The sequence below is a fragment of the Accipiter gentilis genome, chromosome 33 (assembly GCF_929443795.1).
Source record: "Accipiter gentilis chromosome 33, bAccGen1.1, whole genome shotgun sequence".
NCBI lineage: Eukaryota > Metazoa > Chordata > Aves > Accipitriformes > Accipitridae > Astur > Astur gentilis.
Window position 1 is genome coordinate 12,259,012 of NC_064912.1, and position 19,338 is coordinate 12,278,349.

At 39.2% G+C, this 19,338-nt stretch overlaps 1 protein-coding gene across 2 annotated transcripts in view; it reads left to right on the forward strand.

Annotated features, from left to right (window-relative positions):
- OTOA (otoancorin) overlaps positions 1–18,680 on the forward strand; it is a 40,351-nt gene extending 21,671 nt beyond the window's left edge. For both annotated transcript variants that reach the window (XM_049791091.1, XM_049791092.1), the window contains exons 21-30: positions 1,485–1,578; positions 2,702–2,831; positions 6,336–6,523; positions 10,349–10,504; positions 11,935–12,077; positions 12,481–12,617; positions 13,586–13,683; positions 15,591–15,783; positions 16,917–17,006; positions 17,568–18,680. In XM_049791091.1, the coding sequence (XP_049647048.1) occupies positions 1,485–1,578; positions 2,702–2,831; positions 6,336–6,523; positions 10,349–10,504; positions 11,935–12,077; positions 12,481–12,617; positions 13,586–13,683; positions 15,591–15,783; positions 16,917–16,984 (1,207 nt within the window). In that variant the 3' untranslated portion in view covers positions 16,985–17,006; positions 17,568–18,680. The remainder of the gene's footprint in view (positions 1–1,484; positions 1,579–2,701; positions 2,832–6,335; positions 6,524–10,348; positions 10,505–11,934; positions 12,078–12,480; positions 12,618–13,585; positions 13,684–15,590; positions 15,784–16,916; positions 17,007–17,567) is intronic.
- The last annotated feature ends 658 nt before the right edge of the window (positions 18,681–19,338 follow it).

Consider the following 19,338-nt stretch of genomic DNA (forward strand, 5'->3'; position numbering starts at 1 on the left):
TTCAACAGGGAGACTGAATGCATAGTTTCTAACCATCCTTTCAGCCCCAAAGTCTGTCACTTGATCCACCTAATCATTTTAGTTGCTCATTCAGCTTCCTCCTAGTCAGCATTTTTCTGGTAATGGAATAGCTATATTTTCCACCAGATCCCATCCCTGCATTAATCTTAATACAGATCCATTTTATTGAATCATGACACACGTCCTAAATAATATTTTATTTTGAAAATATTTGTCTAGTCAAACATCCTCATAGTGGAGCAACAAACCAAATAAAGTTTTCTGTAAGAACACGCACTAGTAACAGATTTATTACTACCATCTTCAGGCTCTTTCAGGATGAAAATTATTTACCAAGTGCTATCTTAAGCCAACCACCAACTGGGTTGGCTAACATTTGTCAGATTTGTATCAAACAAATAGGTCAAACCTGCACAGTGCTAAGCTACGTATATTTTGAAGCACGAAGCAGCACTCAGAACTGAACCTGAACTTAATTTTTAAGACCTGAAATTCCTACAAATAATTTAGTGTGTTATTTCAAGACATATGGTACCTATCATACAGCTGATCTCTCATACAGAAATGGCATAGGTGTCATTAGATGTGGCTTTCCAAGGTGTTAGATCTGCCTTCCGTAACTCCTGATATTGCAGATGAATGAAACAGCAGACTGTAAAAATACCAGAGCTAATAAGGTATGGAGTTAAATCTGTTCCATCACCTATATTTTGTGTTTCTGTCCCTTAGTTTTAAAAAGGCAGCATTAGTAGCAGACTGGTGCCACACTGAATTACTTTCCCAAGTTGATTAGTGAACTCGATCTTTTCAGAATGAGGGGGGAAAACTGTCCACTTCTCCTAAGTGTGCATAGACCTGTTTTTCAGAAATGTTGAGGACCCACGGCTCCTGCTGACATCAGGGAAAGTTACAGTTGCCCAACACCAATAAAAACCAGCCCCTTTACACCTGCAAATAATTAAATACTGGAATAGAGGAGGGTTTTTTTGATTTATAAGCAAGTACTGGCAAGTATTGCTTGCTTGAAGTATTAGCCACACTGCTCCTTAGGATAAGATTCTTGGAAAAAGGATGGTTTCAGTTTGAGTTACGAGGTTTCTACTTCTCTTTTGATACCATTTTGCAGACTATTATTGCAGTATGAACCTGATAGAAAATAGTAACTTTTCTTTTAAAAAAATTATTTCTCCTTGCTTGAACACTGTAATGCTAAGAATACTATGACTATTGAGGGAGAGAGCTTCATTGCCACAATATTTGAAGGCTTTCTCTGAATATATTGAGAACTCCACTAATGCCCTGTATATCACAGAGAGATGAGAAAATGCAATCTGATGTCAATAAGCATGAATCATGTGTTTCCTATATGATACAGTATAAGAAAAACTCTTACAAAGAAGTTTTAGTATAAATTTGATTGCAAACATTCTTCATTAATATAATTTTCAAAAATATTTCTTCAGCTCCCCGAACAACTGGACAGCTGAAACAACATTAGATATCGGACCATTCATAGCTCTGCTGTCAAAAGGGGAATTAAACATCCTTGCTGAAAAGGTATGTTTTTATTTTAATTTTTAAATTTGTAAAAGATAATGTTAGGATTTGGATTTGTGAATGTCATACTGCAGTCTAAATTATGTAACCTGAATGCTAAACTAGGTAAATAATTCTCTTGTCAAGGAACCAAGTGTTAATGTTTCACACATTCTTGACTCCATCAAAATTTCTGAGAGTTCTTCTTGAAAGTAGTGGTAGTATAAACAATTATTTGCACGTGTACGATGATAATTGTACATTGTCATGTAGAAAAAAAAAAAAGGTGCATTTATAGTGATGCAGACTCAAACATTTTTAGTACTTTACACCTTGCAGTGTTGTTTCCTCCATACCCCTGCCTTCCAACCATAGAAGTTTTGTTTATCGTGTTAATGATGGATCATACTGATCAAACTAGCATTTACTCGTGGCCCTTTGCCCTAGGGCCAGTGTAGCACGCATAACAGTAATCGATAGCATCAGCATTGCACTTTGTAGTTTCTTTGCCCTCTTTAATTCTTATAATCTTATAATTTTTATGTGTAAGAGTAAACTATACTGGAATGAGGAATTCATTCTTCATCAGAAACATGTGAGCAGAGTCAGCAGCTTTTCCTCAGGAGGTAATGCTTACAATTGACCAAATAGAATAGGACTCTTCAGCTGAAAGGAAGGTGTCCATCAGGTTGGAGGAGGGAGGTGAACAGATTAAAGCTATTTCTCATAATATATTTGGGTCCCTATCCTCAATTCTTACACTTATCTGGCAAATTTAAGATAAACAAAGTACTTTCCATACTGTGCATACTAAAATGGTGGAACTCATTGGTGCAGGAGGGTCTGGACACAGACCCCAATCAGGTAGTGCTGAGGTATTGCCAGAGCTGAGAGGGCATACAAGAGGGAGAATCACTCAGAATGTGCTTTGTTTCTAATTTTTTTTCCCCCCTCAAACATATGCTGTTGACCTTTCAGTAGCAGCCAATTTACTCTCCTCTTCTGAAACATCTGCACAAATAGGAAGGAGGCTGAGCTGTTACTAATCTCTACTTTGCTGAGGTCTGCACAAGTCTTTCTCTGCAAATTGATTTGTTTTAAAAGGGAGAAATAAGTCTTATTTATTCTTTCTTTCCTTTTGAAGTTCCCAGATACCATTTTACAAATAGCAAAGACAATTGCACCAATTTCTTCAGCTGAAGAGCTTCTGTCAACTGTATTTGAATCTATCTCCAATGCCACTGCCACTGTTGAATCATCTCTCACCAGACCTGGTCAGTATCTCACTTCGTATCTGTGCAAAGTGCCAGATTTACAATGGTGTCATTTGGGGCTGTGATGGTGCAGTTCAAACAGGCTCTTTGTTTCACTTTGTTGTCAAATGCATTCTGAGAAGCTGGACATTAAAAAGTAAAGCATTGAGTAACTTAAAGACGTTCAGCCTTTTAGCAAAAAGAGTGAGAGCCTTAGTTCTGTTGCCCAAAGTTGTCTGATGCATTGACCAATTGCTGAAACACTTAATTTCATTACAGGATTGCATGGTTAAGAATCTCCTGGAATGTTCTGAGTGCACAAAGGAAAAAAGATGAATGATTTGAATTAGGGGGTTTTGTTTATTTTTACTTTCCTTTGTAATCTAAGTGAAAATCCTTGAATTAAAAACCTGTGAAGGTGAGAAGTTACTGTTGTGCCAAAAGATTGCACATAGTTAATCCTTTGCCAGACATGAGCATATGTTGCCTCGGCTGTTCTTAAATCTGACATTAGTAGCACTGTGTTTTTTCTGTTGAAATGGACAAAGTTTGTTATGATCTAAAAGGTATTTTAATTAGCAACCAAACTAATCTATTAGAATCTCTGGTGACAAATGGATCATTTTCTTTGTATGAGGCACATATTTTGACTACATTCTATTATTACAATAACTGTAGGCAGAATTTTTAAGCTATGCCATCCTGTGCTGTGGAGAACAACCCAGCTGTGGGGGAGGCTTTTGAAAAGCACTAATGGGAATTTAGACCCCAACAATTTCAAGGAGTTTGGTACTGTCTTCCTTTATGTTTTTGAAAATCTCCCAATTGGTTCTCTGCCTAACAGGATACAGGTCCAAGCTTTCAGCAAGCCCTGAGCCACTGTGGAAATCCATCTGCTTGTATAACAGCAACTCTGAATGATGACTGTGTGTCTCTGGGAATGAATCTCATAATAATGCTGTATTCATATACAGAGAGAGACAGAGGGTGTTCTACAGAGTTGTATTTTTGCATAGCTTGAAAAAAAACCATGACCTCTGTTGATTAGAGGAGTCATTACACAATTATCATGCTCTAAAAAAGCAGAATCGAGCTAGGTAAATAGCAGAGTATTAGTCTGTCTGTATGCATGAAATTCACTCTTCCTCGAGCAAGTAAGCCATCAGATCATAAATCGTATTTCTTTAGACATGGGCCACAGGACTAAAGGTTCAGCATCAGGTATTTCAGTATGCTTGTGTCCTTACGTGTGCTTTTTTAGGCCTCTGGGTCACAGTGTGAATCCCAAAGACTTCTCTAATCAGACTAACTCATGTCCTGTGCAGTTGCAGAGCTGACTCATCTGCATTGCAAGACCACTATAAACCTGCCAGTGAAGCTAATGATCTTTGTCAAAGGATAACTTGGTTCCAAGGCTATGGAGGCTCTTCGTTCTTCACTTGTGGTGCATGAGCTCAGCTGCGGGGGAGTCTGGGAGATGAAAAATTGAAGGATTGTTTATGCTAGTCTAAGAAATACTTCTGCAGTCCAAGTGTGGTATTGAAGTTCTGTTACCAAAGATAGTCTTACCAACTCCACGCAACACACAATGGTTTCAATAAGGAATGAAGTTTTATAACTGATTTGTAAATCACCAGAAAAATGGGTATTATGAAAATGGCTCTAGAATAACACTGATGCTCTTCATGCTACCGACCTGCTATTTTACATTTCCCACAGCCCAGTTGTGAGCTAATATTAAAAACAGTAACAATTACCAGTAACAGAGTTCTTACATCTATGTCTCCATCAAGATAAAAATAAAGGTGGTGCTTAAGGCAAGATGGAACATATGAGGCAAAACTTGGGAATCGTATGTCCAAGATGCTACCAGAAAGCAGTGGCAGTGCTGAAAAAATAATTCAAGTTGCTTACCTCAAGCACTGAGGTGTTGTAATATATTATATGTATAATCTGTTCTTCATCAAACTAAATGTGATTACATAGCAAAAGGAAGAGTGAAGTAGCATCAGATATAGGAAGCAAAGCCAGGAGTCTAATTAGTATTTCCCTCTGTAATCACACCAATGTATCTGGTGTGTTACAAATAATAAAATCAATGTTTTTTCCAAGAACACAAAATATTAGGTTTTCATGACTTGGGGAAGGGGACTGCATTGTGTCTGGATGGTTAGTATTTACATGATAAAAGCTGGCCTTTTGCAGCAGGGGAAAGTGAAACAATGCAGCTTCACAAGAGGGTGGTGAAAAGGGAGAGCAGAACATCAGCTGGTACAGTGGAAGCTGAACAACATTTTCGTTTGCTCAACAGATTCAATCTTTTCAGTGTTCTACCCACTACTGCAGCTTCCTTTGATGCAAATAAATCCCTCCTCTGCCTCCTTTCAAAGTACAAATCTACTTTGTACATCCTCGCTTTAATTTATTTATCTGGGGGAGCTTAGCTCAGGCACAGCATCTGTGAAATTCTTGCTTTTTACTGGTAATGACTGTATCTGAAGACATGTAGGGATTATTTGGTTTAGAGAATTATTTAATAAGGTTTTCCTAAATTAGTGACAGGAGAGAGAGGAGTAAGCAACCACATTAGGATTCTAATTTCTGCTTTCCATCAATATTAGAGGTAGATTATGCCAACAAAGACCAGGATTTGTTAAAACACACAATGGAAACTGTCTTCTTTGATCATGCATAGGGTCAGAACCTGACCGTAAGTAAGATTTTTAAATGGAGTTTGCCTGTCCAAACAGTTCTAAGTGAAACAGTCCTCTCTAGGGCCTGACATTTTAACAACATCCTTGACGTAAAGAACAAGCACCGTGCTTCTCTGACACAACCAGCATCTGTCTGCACCTTGTTTAAATGTCAGGCAAGTCTTACAAGACATACATCTTTGTCAGGGTATCAGAGTGAAAGGACCTCTCATGTCTGTTATTTTCCTGTTGAGCTGGATTCACATATGTGCTATTTGAACTTGGAGAAGTTTATTCAGCTGCCACATTTTTTTGTGAACAATGACATTGCTATATGGAGACTTCAACAGAGGTCATCCTAAAGATTTGCATTTCATTCTTCCTCAAGCAAGGCTCCCAGCAAATGGTGGTTTTACCTCAGAGTAAGCCCTTGCCTGGTTTTTTTTGCCTTTAGGGAATTTGACTTGAAAAAAACTTGCAAGATATTGGTTACTCTTATTGCACACATCCAGATTTTAGTTTTGTCATGGCATCCTATATTGCAACTGTTCCAAAATACGTCTGCTCCTATTTTGTTTTCCAGCATGCACTGCCTTTGGAGGACAAGGAATATAACATTTCTTGCAAGTTAGGAAAATTCTAGTTTTATATCCAGGATGTTGACAATGTAAATATTTAAAGAAATTATTTCATTGCAAGATAATTCATTTATCAATATCACATCAGCTGAGGTTAATTCATAGTCTGCCACCCTCTTAAATCTTTATATTGCTGTGATTTCTTTTTTTCAGTCTCCTTGAAGAAAACTCTTGCTATTTGACTTTTTTTCCAGATTGTCTGGGAACCAGAGCTCCTTCTTCAGATGAAATTATTAAACTAGCAGAAGCAAATGTCTTTTGGTCAGTTCAGGAACTGAAATGCATGGACGCAGAGACTTTTGACAAAAATGTGGAACTTCTTGGGAGTGTCTCAGGTTTTAACAGCTCCCAGCTTATTGCCTTAAAAGAAAAAGCCAAGCAGGTAACTCTCCTGTCTGTGAAGGAAAATTAAATCCATAATTTGATTTGCTGTTATTGAACTATGCAGTTCTAAAATAACTGTGCTATGGCAATGTCACTACTGCTGCAAGAATATCTATTATTTATTGGAAAAATAATGTGAGATGGTGATATAAGACTATTGCCCTTGCTTTAGAGTCAACAGCCATCTGAAAAACTTCAGTGCTTTTGCCTTTGAATTGCTTTTCAGTTGCTTGCTTCTCACTTTTCTTTCATAAATGAAAAATCAGCAAGCAGTACTACAGGCTGTTGATTGGCCTGCTGAGAATTAAGCTCAGACTGTTAAACTGTCTACATCAATGTTAAATATAGTTTACAGTGGTGTAAAATCAGACTGACTGAAAGAGACTGTTATTAGCTGAATAAAGCTCATTCTCCCACCTTCTTGTCACAGACAGGGACAAACCCATCAGTGGCAAATTTTAGGGAGGAAAAAAGACCACATGCATTTAGTCTGTCTTCACTTAGGGTATTCCTGGTGAGTGTAAGAATTTACAGAAACACAGCACGAGAAGACCGCTGTCTTTGCCAGGCTGTAGATTCATGGAGAGGAACGGGGCTGTAGTCTCAGCTCTTGTCATCACTCCTGCAGCACCGCTGGCACCTTTCTTTCAGAGTGCGGCAATGCAGCTCCTCTTGAGCTTCTTGGAGCGGTCTCTGCCCTGGGCTCAGCCCATCTGTGACCTTGGTCCATCCCTGTTGTTGGTGTTGCACTCCTCCCTGGGGGTCACCTCCTCTTGCTGCTTTGTGGTTGCCTGCACTGCCAGGGAACAAGTCGTGTCCCAAACATGCTTTTGTTTCAGCAAGGAAAAGCCTTAGGGTGCAGTAGGACAAGTTGATTTGGTTGCGGAAAACCCAGAGGTGAAGAGGTTACCATCCCCAGCCTATCTTCAGCTTCCCGTCACCAGCATCTGCTGGAGGTTATCTGCTCTCTGCTTCCATCTCTGCATGGCTAGCTACTCTGTAATCCCATTCTGTCAAAATGATCCAACATTTTAAAAGTCCTTTTTAGGCTCCATCAGATCATTCTGACAGAATGAGGTTAGGAAGCATCTATAAGTGCAGTTGGCTGCAAGTAGTACAAGTGCAGATGCTTGGAGACAGGAGCAGGGGACAAAGTGGACCTGGGCAGCATCTCCTTAAACCAGCAGCTGCAGCCAAAATAGTGGAGCTGACTGTGACTTTTGGGTAGTTAAGGCCAACAGTGCAATTTTTAGCAGTGAAGCTCAGCTTTTAAAACTCCTGAACGGCAGGTGCTCAAAGAGAAGTGGCACTAACGAGATTTCTGAAAGCAGATGGTGACTGCAATTCTGTCTCTGCTGCCTTATTGCAGTAGGACAACATCCCACCGCATGAAATGCATTCTTCCCAAGACAGCTTCCCTCTGTCAGCACGGAGACATGTGGGTAGGAAAAGGGAAAAAAAAAAATCCTAGAAGGAAATAAAAACTGTGCTCATCTGAGATAGTGGGAACGAAAATATTTTACAGCAGTGCAACATAATGGTATACTTACAGAGTGGTATCTGTTATTCAGAAACTGCCAACAAGGTTAATACACTCATATCCCAGCTATATTCAATTCAAAGGTGTACGGATCTGTAGTGCGCTGAATGAAAGTATATTCTGTCTGTGTAAGACAGATTGCTGCTAGACAGACTTCCTATATGTTAATTTGCAAAAATGCAACATAGTGTTACACTGAATGTGAAGCATGAGAAATCAGACAGTATAGGCAAAGCTCTTGGAAATTATGTGCATAAGATGCTGTTACATTATTAACTAAAGGGCATCTTTGATTAAGTGTTTGATTAAGCCAGCTTTAATTTCTCCTAAATTGATTGATTTCCCCTAAAAGAAACTGCATACTACTCATGGTCCCAAACCAATTCAAAAAGCCTAGTTATCAGATTGTGTCTTAATGAAAGTAAGAAGCTTAGCTCACTTGCAAGTGGAAGGTCTCCAGACTCTGCAATAGTAACAGATGCATGGATCTGTAGTCTCTAGGTGAATGAGGACAAGGGAGTGTTTCAGTTTCATGTGTTGTTATTTATATCATCATGTCTGAGATTTCATCCAGCACTGTCAGATAATAATATTTATGAAGTACTTCAAATTCTGTAGTTTATGACCTAGATCAGGAAATAGACACACAACATTTTTAACTGCATGTGTTTCATGTATCTCTTAAGCTAGAGAATTAAGAGCTTTAAAATTGGACTAATGCTTTTTACTATCTATTTTCTTTGGAAAAGATTGAAATTTCCCAGGCTTAGACCCTTTTTCTGTTTCTTTATGACATCGTAAAACCAGCATAAAAGATCTGGTGGAAACTCAGTCAGGAGGTACCAGTCCAGCAAAGCATCTCTTAAACAAATCCCTAACCCAAGGGTCATAGTTGAGAAAAGCACCTCAGCAGTCCTGAGTCTGCTCTGTGTTGGATAGGCACGTTGGTATGAACAGCAGGTAGTCTGCAACTCTGTATAAGGAGTATCTTATCCCAGAGATCTTTCTCTTTTTCATTTTATGCAGGTTGTACAGCTTCATATGTATTTGAAGGTGCAAACACTATTTAGTAGGCAACTGAGGAGGTATTCCTTCAGCAAGTCCTTACTAGCTTTGATGTTTCTAATTTTTTGAATGAAAGTTAAATTGTAGCTATCCTGAAAATGGAATAAATATTTCCATGAATCAGACAGCATGAATGATCAACTTGCCAAGTACTGGGCTTTTAGTTTTATTTTATTTTTCTGAGTGGAGTTAGCAGCACAATCATGTACTAGAAAACTGTCATGTATTGACTGACATAAAACAAAGTTGCTGAAATACACAAGACCTTTAAAGGGAGCTTTTTTTTTAATGTATGCCTATCTTGTTCAAGTCACTTCCTCCAGTCAAAACCCAGTGTCTGTCTTCTGTAAAGACAGTTGGCCGCATCCTGAGAGAAACTGACCACTGACTACTGTCTTCTATCATTTCCAACTAAATGTAGTTGACAGTTCTAGCCTCTGCAAACTCAGGTCTTGATGGACTTTCATTATTCCTCATTCAGGCAGACCTTTTCCTGAAATCAAAATTTTCTTAGGGCTGGTCTGTGACAGCTTTTGAATCACTGTAACAATATTGCGGATAAAGTTAAAAGCAGTGGAACTCGTCAGTTCAAATACATTGGTACTGGTTTAGAAAAGCCCCTGCTTATTTCGTTGTTTTTACAGAGCTTTGCAGATTTAACTGTATCTGTACAAACACATTTAAATAATTTTTTTTAATATTGTTTGCACACAAACTAGAAATCAGAACTTTAGGAATTGGCTATTTGTCTGTATTACCCAATTCTCTACTTTGATTTCTGCTTTCCTTGTCAATGAATGAGCACAGTGGCTGGTCACAAAAGCAATTTAAAGTCACTCCACCAGAGCGATTGGAGCTGGTGTAGAAGCCTGGGTAGCCCAGGTGCTGCTTTCACAGTAGCTGTGTAACAGTGTGGATCTCAGCACAGACTTGCATTTTTATTGCTTTTAGTGGTACTTGCTCCTACAGCAACAATTCCAGCAGTCCCTGTGCTGACTTATCAACAAGCTCAAGCTGTACAGATTCCAGCATTTTTAGATAAACTAACCATTATTAGCGTAGAACCTGGAAAACCTTCACAATACCTAAGCTCTGCCTTTTGTGTGCAAAAAGGCATACTTCGGGTATTGGGGCTTTTGAAACCAAGGGGTTTGAGAATGGTGTATATAGGGGAAGACTGATAATGATCTAACAGACATTAATGAATGTCTTCTAAAGGTTTGGGGATCACTGCCAGACTGGAAGAGCTATCATATTGTTTCCCTGGGCCGCATTGCTCTGGCACTCACCAAACATGAAATCGAAGAGCTGGATTTGCATTCGATCGACACCATTTCTGTACTTAGTCAGCAATCAGAATGGACTCTTACCCAGGTAAGTATGTTATTGAATGTACTCCTGGTGAAAGTCTCTGGATTTACGCCCTTTGGGACTGAAGACCCTGGAATTGCCTAGGAAACGGATACAGCAATCCACACTACTCCCTGCTGCTTTCCTGTGGCTGTGACCCCAGTGAAAGTGGGCAGGTAGGTCAGCACCGATGTCTGCCTGGCTGCTGGCTTCCCTGATGAGATGGCCAAGAGGACATCAATCACTGTTAATTGTGGTGGTGACGAGCGTATTCTTTAGCACTTGCCCACTAAGTAGTAGAAAGAGGTCAGCAGCTCCTCTCGCACTGGCCCCAGAACAGACACTACTGCTGGGAGATAGTAGCCCTTCCTAACTTAAGAGTAGTCACTGAAGAGGTAGTGTGCCCCCCAACCCTAGCATCCATTTCCCTAGAAGCCTAAGTTATTCGCAAATATGTTCATCTTCCTTTCCTTGAATAACTTCTAGTTATGTCAATGCAACCTTCCTAATAAGAGTTAAAAGCTTTTATTTGTATATGCAATTGGCAGCATATTTCTGCCTCTGTGACCCATACCATCAGCGCTCCTCGGTTGCACAGATGCTGGCATGGTGGCAGCCAGCTTTGGCAGAATATCACAGATCTGTTTAATAGATTCTTGTTCTGAAGAGCACAATCAGAAGGAACCACTTGGGAGGATTTTGTACAATACTAGTTGGCTTTTGAGGTTTCCTGCTGTCAGTAAGAACAACTAGTTAAAAGAGATTCATCCTGCCTAACTTCAGTTGTCTAAAAGTTAGGCAGCTAGTTTAAGCTAGTCATTTGAGGCTCAACATTGTGGATAGATTAGGAAATCTTGGAAGTTGCTTGTTTCTTTACTGGCTTTAGAGGATATGTTGGTGACAGGCTTAAGCTAGACACAAAGTTTTTAAATGGTTAGTTTAGGATGAGCACCATCCTAAATGATGTAGGCTTGCAAAGGCATTTTGGTACCAATATCTCATCCATATCTGAAAATTAGTCCTAAACACAGGTCACCACCTCTGTATGAAGCTTAAATAAGACAAGACAACCTGAGTATTAGAAAAACTAAAAATTTCATATTGATCTCCTTGAGTAATTTACGTTTTCTTCTAGCAATTTAATTGAATTGAGCAGTTCTGCTAGGCGATTCAATGCCTGTTTCGTCTGATGAAGTGTTTCCTTGTGACCTGGCAGAAGAGGTACAGAGTGCTTTCAAATCACTTGCAGTTGGGAAGTGATTGTGCAACAGTGCTGTTTAAGTGTCACATATAGGTGGTGATAGTGCTCCTCCTGAAGGCCATGGCAAAACTCCAATTAATTACACTGGGGAGGCTCAGGATTGTATAAGGTCCATAGCTTCTGGTAGGATTTTGAGCTTCTACCTTCAGTTATATTTACTCTGTTCATGCATAATATCTTACTGCTTTTGTAGGCAAGATCTATTTTGCAAGGTTTTCTAGAAGACTCTGGCCAGACGATCGGAACACTAAAAAGCTTTGATTTAGTTGGATTAGGAGCTATCCTCTGTGCTTTGAACTCCACAGAAATCATGTCCATAAGGACTGCTGAATTCAGGTACTGCATTTTTAATACTTAATGAAATATTTATTAGTATCTCTATTGATAAAATTTATTGTGCGATTTGTTTTCCTTCAAGATTTCCAGAGCCTAAAGGACACTTCTTTACATTTTAAATGCTTTTAGAAAGGCAATAACTGTTATGGAAGGCGTACACTAATTGTTTAAAATATATTCTATTTTAGTTTTCCTTTTCCGTTTATATCCTGCCATTTAAGTATTATATTGAGAAACCCAGGTTTTTGCTCAAAGCATTAAACATTTGTATGCAATTTGTGTACGTATATTTTAAATTGAAAATGGGTTTACGGTCTTCTTACAGCAGACTAAGTATACTCCAGGCATATTTAGTATTGCATGTAATTGCAGCATGTAACGTTAACCTTGTTGCCTTTTGCAGTGCTGCTGTTGCAAGAATTGGCCTGTTGTTTTGTAGCACCCCTGTTCTGAGGCAGTTTAAGAAGGTGACAGAATCTGTGTTTGGTACTGCTGCCAGCTGGAATGGCTCTATTTTACAGGAAATTGGTACTATAGCAGGTAACAGAATTCAGACTCCAGGTGGTGATGGTTCTGAAGCATTGATATTAAGCATTAAGAGACAGGTTTGCGTAGCAGTGCATTTTTCTAGACTGGCAAAAGACATTCCTTCCAGAGAGGAGTCACCTGCAGGGATGGACATCCAGCAATTTCATTATCCCTAAGGAAAAGTCATGGTATTCTCCATAAGGTTCTCTGAATCTGCTCAAACTGACCTTGGGGAGCACAGCCTGAAGTCATTTGGGTCCTGTAAGTTGGAAAGGGTAAATCAAGGAGGGCAAAGCTAACCAGGATTTCAGACCCACTCACTATTTGTGAACCATGCTGCTACAAGAGTGGCTGTATCGGGTCACAGCAGTGCTGTACCTGACTGAGCATCCTGCCTCCAACAGTGAAAAGAATGGGCTGCCCAGAGGAGAGCGAAAGAGCAGGGTTAGCCTGGAGTGATACTTGCCCGGAGTGTTCTCGCAGCCTGGGAGACTTTCTGAGCCAGAGGTCGCACACAGTTTTGTTTGTGGATTTTTTTCCCTGTGATCATTTAACTGCACATTGAACTCTCCTAAATTTTAGCATCCCCAATGCCCGCAGCAATAATTCCACACTGTAAGTACCTAATGGGTGAAGAAGTAACTCCCATTGCATGCTTACACTCCCTAATCTTGCATCAGAATAGGCTGTGAACCCCTAATAACACTACTTATGATTTTATTGATTTTTATCATTGTCTCTTTTCCAAGATAAAGTAACTCAGAGTACATTCCATACCAGTGGTTAAGGTCAGATGATTTGCAATGTTGGAATATAATGAAAGAAACAAAACAAAAAAAGAACCAGTATTTCTCTCCATAATGCACTGGAGTAAACAATTTATTAGATATTTTGTATAAATGCTTAAAATTTGTATTAGCCTAAAAATAAATCTCATAAAAAGAATATTAACTGAGTTTTGTTCCTTTTTTTTTTTTTAGGTGGCTTGAATGAGAGTGAATTAAAAGCTTTTGATAAAAAATTGATGCCGTATTTTCAGCCAATAGCAGTAAGACATATACCTTCTGAAATTTTCCAAGTAAGAGCTCAATTACTGAAGAAGTAACCAAATTTCTATCATTTTTACTCTAGTATAAATAAACTGCAGCACTGATTTCTGGTTTGGTTTTGAGTTTCAGCAAGAATTTTTCTATGGTTTGTTAAGTGAGAGGCAGTCAAGGATCTGAAACATTAACTTTCAGCTGTATCATCTGTATTTGTGATGCCCATAAAGTATGCTAGACAAGCTTTATTTCTTCTTCAGAATGCACCCCAAGGAAAAACCAAAGATCTAGGGTCAGAGAGCAGGGAGTGGACGCTTTTTTCATCCAACACTGTGTTCGGATCTGAGTTTTCTTCTCTGTTTATTAACATTTGGAAAGATGCTATCATAGCTACAAATTTCTCTGCTGACTATGTAAGAGCTTTTTTATTATCCTAAAATCTGGCAACATTCTCCTGAGTTAGCTCTGAAAAACAGATTGTACAGGCAGATACAGATCGGAAAGGAATTAAATCTAATTATAGTAGTTCTGAATGTGGACCAGAAATTAGAACATGAATCTTGAGATTGTTGCCCCAGACTTTATTTGACTTAGTGACAAGATTAATATTCTGCCTAGGCTGGTCTCCTTCAGATGCTCGGGCAAGCAATGTACTTATGGACAGATGAGCTAAACAGATAGTTAACTGTGTCAGCTTCCATAAAAGAGAAAAACTCCTTGAACGCTAACTATTCTGCACAGTACCACTGACAGTTTAGATAAGCCTGAAATGTCCTTAGTGAAACTATTTCTTTGAAACACAGTCAAAACTGAAGATGTATAGCATCTTGTAGAATTTCTTTCAAATAGCATACATTTTTGTGAGTAAGAACAGTAACGATACTACAAAAAGTTCTTAGCAAATAACAGGTCATCTTCTTGGAAGTGTTTTCTGTATTTGAAAGATTCAAAGCAGATTTAGTTTTTAGATGGGTTTTGTATAACTTCATTTTACAGCTGTATACGATATTCAGATTTTGATTTATGAAAAATTACATTATATTATGGACTTTAGTTGAATTACGAAGAGGCTCAATTCAAAATTTCTGGACTTGTAGGCATTTACATGAGTTTGCTCAGTTTAAAAGAGCACCTTATTTAGTAGGCAATGAAAAATCAGGAAGGGTTTGCTCCATTGTCTGACCTACTTGGAAGGAGTATATAGTCTTTCTAAAGTAGAACCTGGATGCAGAATTGTTGCAGCAAAGAAGGCTCGTTGTGTAGGAGGGCTAAAATTCTTGTGACTGCAGAATGTTAACTAGAATCAAAGCAATCCAGCATGCCCAATACATGCAGGCTTTACAAACTGGTTAATTGCTATGCGATAGAAGATAATTACTGTAAGATTATGATTGTCATGTTTAATGTTTAAACACAAGTTTTAATATGACCGAACTTGGAGGACTTTCAGTCTAAAAAAGAAAATTGAATAATGAGATTAAAGCATGAGTTTTTTCATCTCATTGCTCTGCTGCTAACTATAATCAAAGGTCAAACATAGGTTCAAGTGAGGTTGCTTGGGAGCAGATGTAAGAGGAAATAAATGAGAATACAAGAGGATGCACAATGTCATCAGTCTTTGAACAAATCAGAAAAGAAATGGCTGGAAAATTAAACTCCAGCAATGTATTGAGGAAGCGTCCAATACAGTGTTGGCATAGAAAGCTTCTCAAGCTGTCAGATCCCAGCAGCAAAGAGAAGGGTGAAAGGTAGATGAGTGGTCAGTGAAGTAAATGAATGCAGAGGATTTTTTTTAAGCTCTGTTGAGCTCTTTTATAGCAATGCAATGTTGAAGGCTGCTTCCCGTGATTCCAAATGCCAAGACAGTGCTGACTTCTGATTCCTTACCTGCCTTATGTAATTGGCAGTCTAAACCAATTTTTCTGGCTTATATTCTTCCTAGGCATTGTCTGCAGAACAAATAGCAAACCTGGGCCCTGAAAATGCCGCCATGGTTACCAGATCGCAGCGTGAGCATCTGAATGCATCACAGCTCCAGAGCCTTCAGTTGGCGCTGGACGGAGCCAGGACAAGCGCCCCAGAGATGCAAAACGGTGCAAGCACTACTCAGGCCATGCTTACCCCAGCTCCAAGTGGTGAGTAGTCACTCCCTCCTCCTGCTTAGAGGGCAAGGACACACACACCAGTGGGGTGTGCAGTCTTGCAGCATCTACCAGGATCAGACCTGTATTTCGAAGGTGGGTTACAGTGAATTTTGTAATCAACTTTTTCACTCATGCCTCAGATCACATGCCTGACCAAGACAAACAGCAAGTACATTGTTAGATTTACCCACAGCAAGAGATAATGGAGGAAGATTGTCAGATGGCATTAGCACCTATATGCTGCATTATACTATGCTAAGCACTAGCTTATGTAAAATGTAGTCTGGAGCAGTGAGCTTTTCCCTCTCCTCCTTTCCCATATTCTTTGCCTAATTTAAGGCAGGGATCTCCATCTCTGGACCTTCAGATCACAACCTTTATCTGCAGCAGAACCTTGTTTGCAGAGCTGCAAGTGGGAAAGGAGGTGGCACTGGGGTGGATTAGCATTTTTATCCAGACTGTAGGACATCCTGAACAGTTTTTCCTGCTGTTCCCATTTTATTTGGCATTAAAGCCTATTGGTACATATGCTTCAGTGGTTTAACGTTTTACTTCCCCATATTGCAGTTTATACTGGGCAGGTTATGCTGGCAAGTATGTTAATGGATGTTTTACAACGAGTGAGAGTTTGCACATAGTCAAGCGAACGTGGAGAACTTACCCCTATCAGGCAGAAAATATTGTTGCTTCCAGTGACACCAGTGAGACATAAGCTATTGAAGAAGAGAGGGATGTTGAGGTGTTAAAATAGGAGTAAGGGGGACTAAACTGCTATGATGCCCTTGCTGGAATTAAGAGCAGACCTTCCCAGAAACACCTGAGTAGTGCGTTTGGCTCAGCTCCCTCACATGCGTGACCTGTTCCCTCTGTAGACATGCCAAAGGGACGAGTTTTCTGGGTAAAGATCACGTGAGTTCTTGAGCTTCTGGTTCATTATTCCTGTCTTTAGTGAGTACCACCCATATGAAATGCTTCTTTTCAGAGCTGTGTGTGTTACACTGGAAGTGACCATTCTGACCGGTGTCGTCTTTTGAGCAGCTGAATGTAATTAGGATTCAAATGTTGGAATTTTCTGCGCCACTTTGGGGTGGTGTAGGTAAGACATAATGCTTTCTGCTTTTCAGGTGCTCCTTGTTTGAGTGGCTTCGGCATCTGGTTGTGTGCTGCATTTACACTGCACCTGCCTTTTTGAATCCATGATTGCTAAGCTTGAGGTAAGTTATACTTTAAATAAGAGGTAGCTTTATAACGGAAACATAGTTCACTTGTTAACAGTGAACAGCACAGGGTGAAGGACTGTGGGATCCCCTTCCTGCTTTGTATACAGAGATAACAATTTCTGAATAATTTTTCTGTATTACAAAGGTGTCTGTCTCTGTTAGACTATCTTAGAATCTAATCAAGGGGAAAGCACTTTATCTTATCTTTACTTTAAAGCCAACCTTAACAAAAGTATATTTAAAATTCCATGTAACACCAATCCATTACTGCATTGTTATTTGGAACACGTTGTTAGTATTAATCTGTATTTTGCCTGTTCCTGATAAGATTTTATTCCATAACCGCTTTGATAATCTCCAGTTAAAAGAATTGCCATTAACTTTCATTGGATTTTACCATTTTGCCAGGCTAAAATTTAATAAGAGCACTGGTGGGCTTAAGGTATAAATTGCAATTAAGCAAACTAAATGCTTAAGCGTTCTACTTAGTCTTTAAGACTGCAAATCAAAGTATGTCAAAAGACTTAGTATTTTTCTTTGCTTTTTGGTTTTCAGTGTCCCGGAGCTTACAAAGGAGATGGTAGAGATAAAGACTTGCAGCTCAGCATGAATAGTACAATCAAGAGGTTCCGAGATGCCCAAGTGCAATATGGTTAATTTCTTAAAAGCAACACCTTCATCTGCCATCATGATGTGAAGTATCCCCTTTCCCTACCTTTACCATTAACAAGTAACACAGGATCCATCCAAATACTTCAGACAAATTTGAAAACTGAAAATGGCTTATCTGTCTCATGAGAAAATCACTGAAATATATGGTTATGTGTTAGGGAGGAGCCTGAATGACCTAGGAGACAGGTGGCAGGTGACTGTTATTTGGAGGCTGATGTGTTGTACCCGGTGCATTTTATGTTGGCTAATTTGGTCATGCTGTTGTATCCATCTGTTGGGTTTTCTTCTTCCACTTTGAGTGTACATTCCTCTGGACAGAGACTATCCTTCTGTGTGACGTAGTAGAAACCGTAAAAAAAGTTACTCCTGTTGCAATAAAATAACTTCATCTTTGGGCTGCTGGTTTAAATCCTGCTCAGATAAGAAGTGATGACGTGATCCTATAATTTAAGCACCTGTATCAAACGTAGTTCCCCATGGCTGTATGTATTCAACAGAACTGTTGACACAGAGGGCATTGGCAATACCATTAGTATTTCATGTGACAGAATGCCCCATGGAAACCTGCTTGTGTTCATGAGACAGTCCCTTCACTTCAGGTGGGGTTGAAGCATACACATGGGAATAGTAAGGGAAAACTGTTCATTGGGCCTACATACTACTAGGACTGTCAATCCAGTACTTTCCACAAGCTCTGTAATAACCAATTTCTCATAAACCACAAATATTTTCATGTGTTTTATCAACATATGGCTTACGTGTCTAATGTTTATCATGCCACACCTCAGTATTTTAAACAATGGAAAAAACATATATATTAAAAATCCTCTGCATGTGAATGTACTGATGTTGTTAAAGATAATTTTATGCCAAGAATGCATGGTACAGTTTTCTGTTTTAGCATTGCAAAAGTCTTTATCTTTTCTAGACTAAAAAATGCAATGCATAGACTTAAAAGTTTAGCTTTTTCATTTAGGGCTGTACTGTAGTAAATGCCTTTCAAAGTTTTATTTGTATTTCTTTATGACAAACATTACATCTAGCTTCTTAGCACTGAAAGCAGGATTGAAATTTTGCTGCAGGTAGGGAAGCAATAGGAGCGGGGCTGGGAGGGAGGGCTGGGGGGAAGAGGCTTGCTGCTTTTGCTGCTGCTGGGGGAAGGGTAAATGTTTGCTGCTGCTGCTGTTGGGAATAACAGCTCCCACCACAGTCCCATATATTCAGTAATTCCTGCAGCAGCGGGAGCTAACCTGGTTTTCAGGGCTTTGTTATTGGCAAAGTAGGCAGTGAGAGCATGGCCGTTTTTCACCCCCTCCTGTTCCCTCTCCCCCTTTAGCAATCTGCTGCTCTAGGAACTGCCTTTGCCTATAACTAACCCTGGCAAGTGTGACATGATGTTACAGATAATATTGCATGCTCTAGTTTTGCATTTTATGAGCAAAGAACTACTCTTGCTGCAAAGTGCCTTACACCTTTTTCTTTAATGCTAAGATTCCAGCTTTTCCCACTGCATTTCCTTTTCTGCATGTAAACAGTAGATTGCAACATTTATTTAAATAGAAAAAAAATTTTTATCAATCCCAGAAAATACATGCAAATGCCCACTAAAACCAAAAAATGCTTCAATGGATCAAATACATTATAAAGATTTATC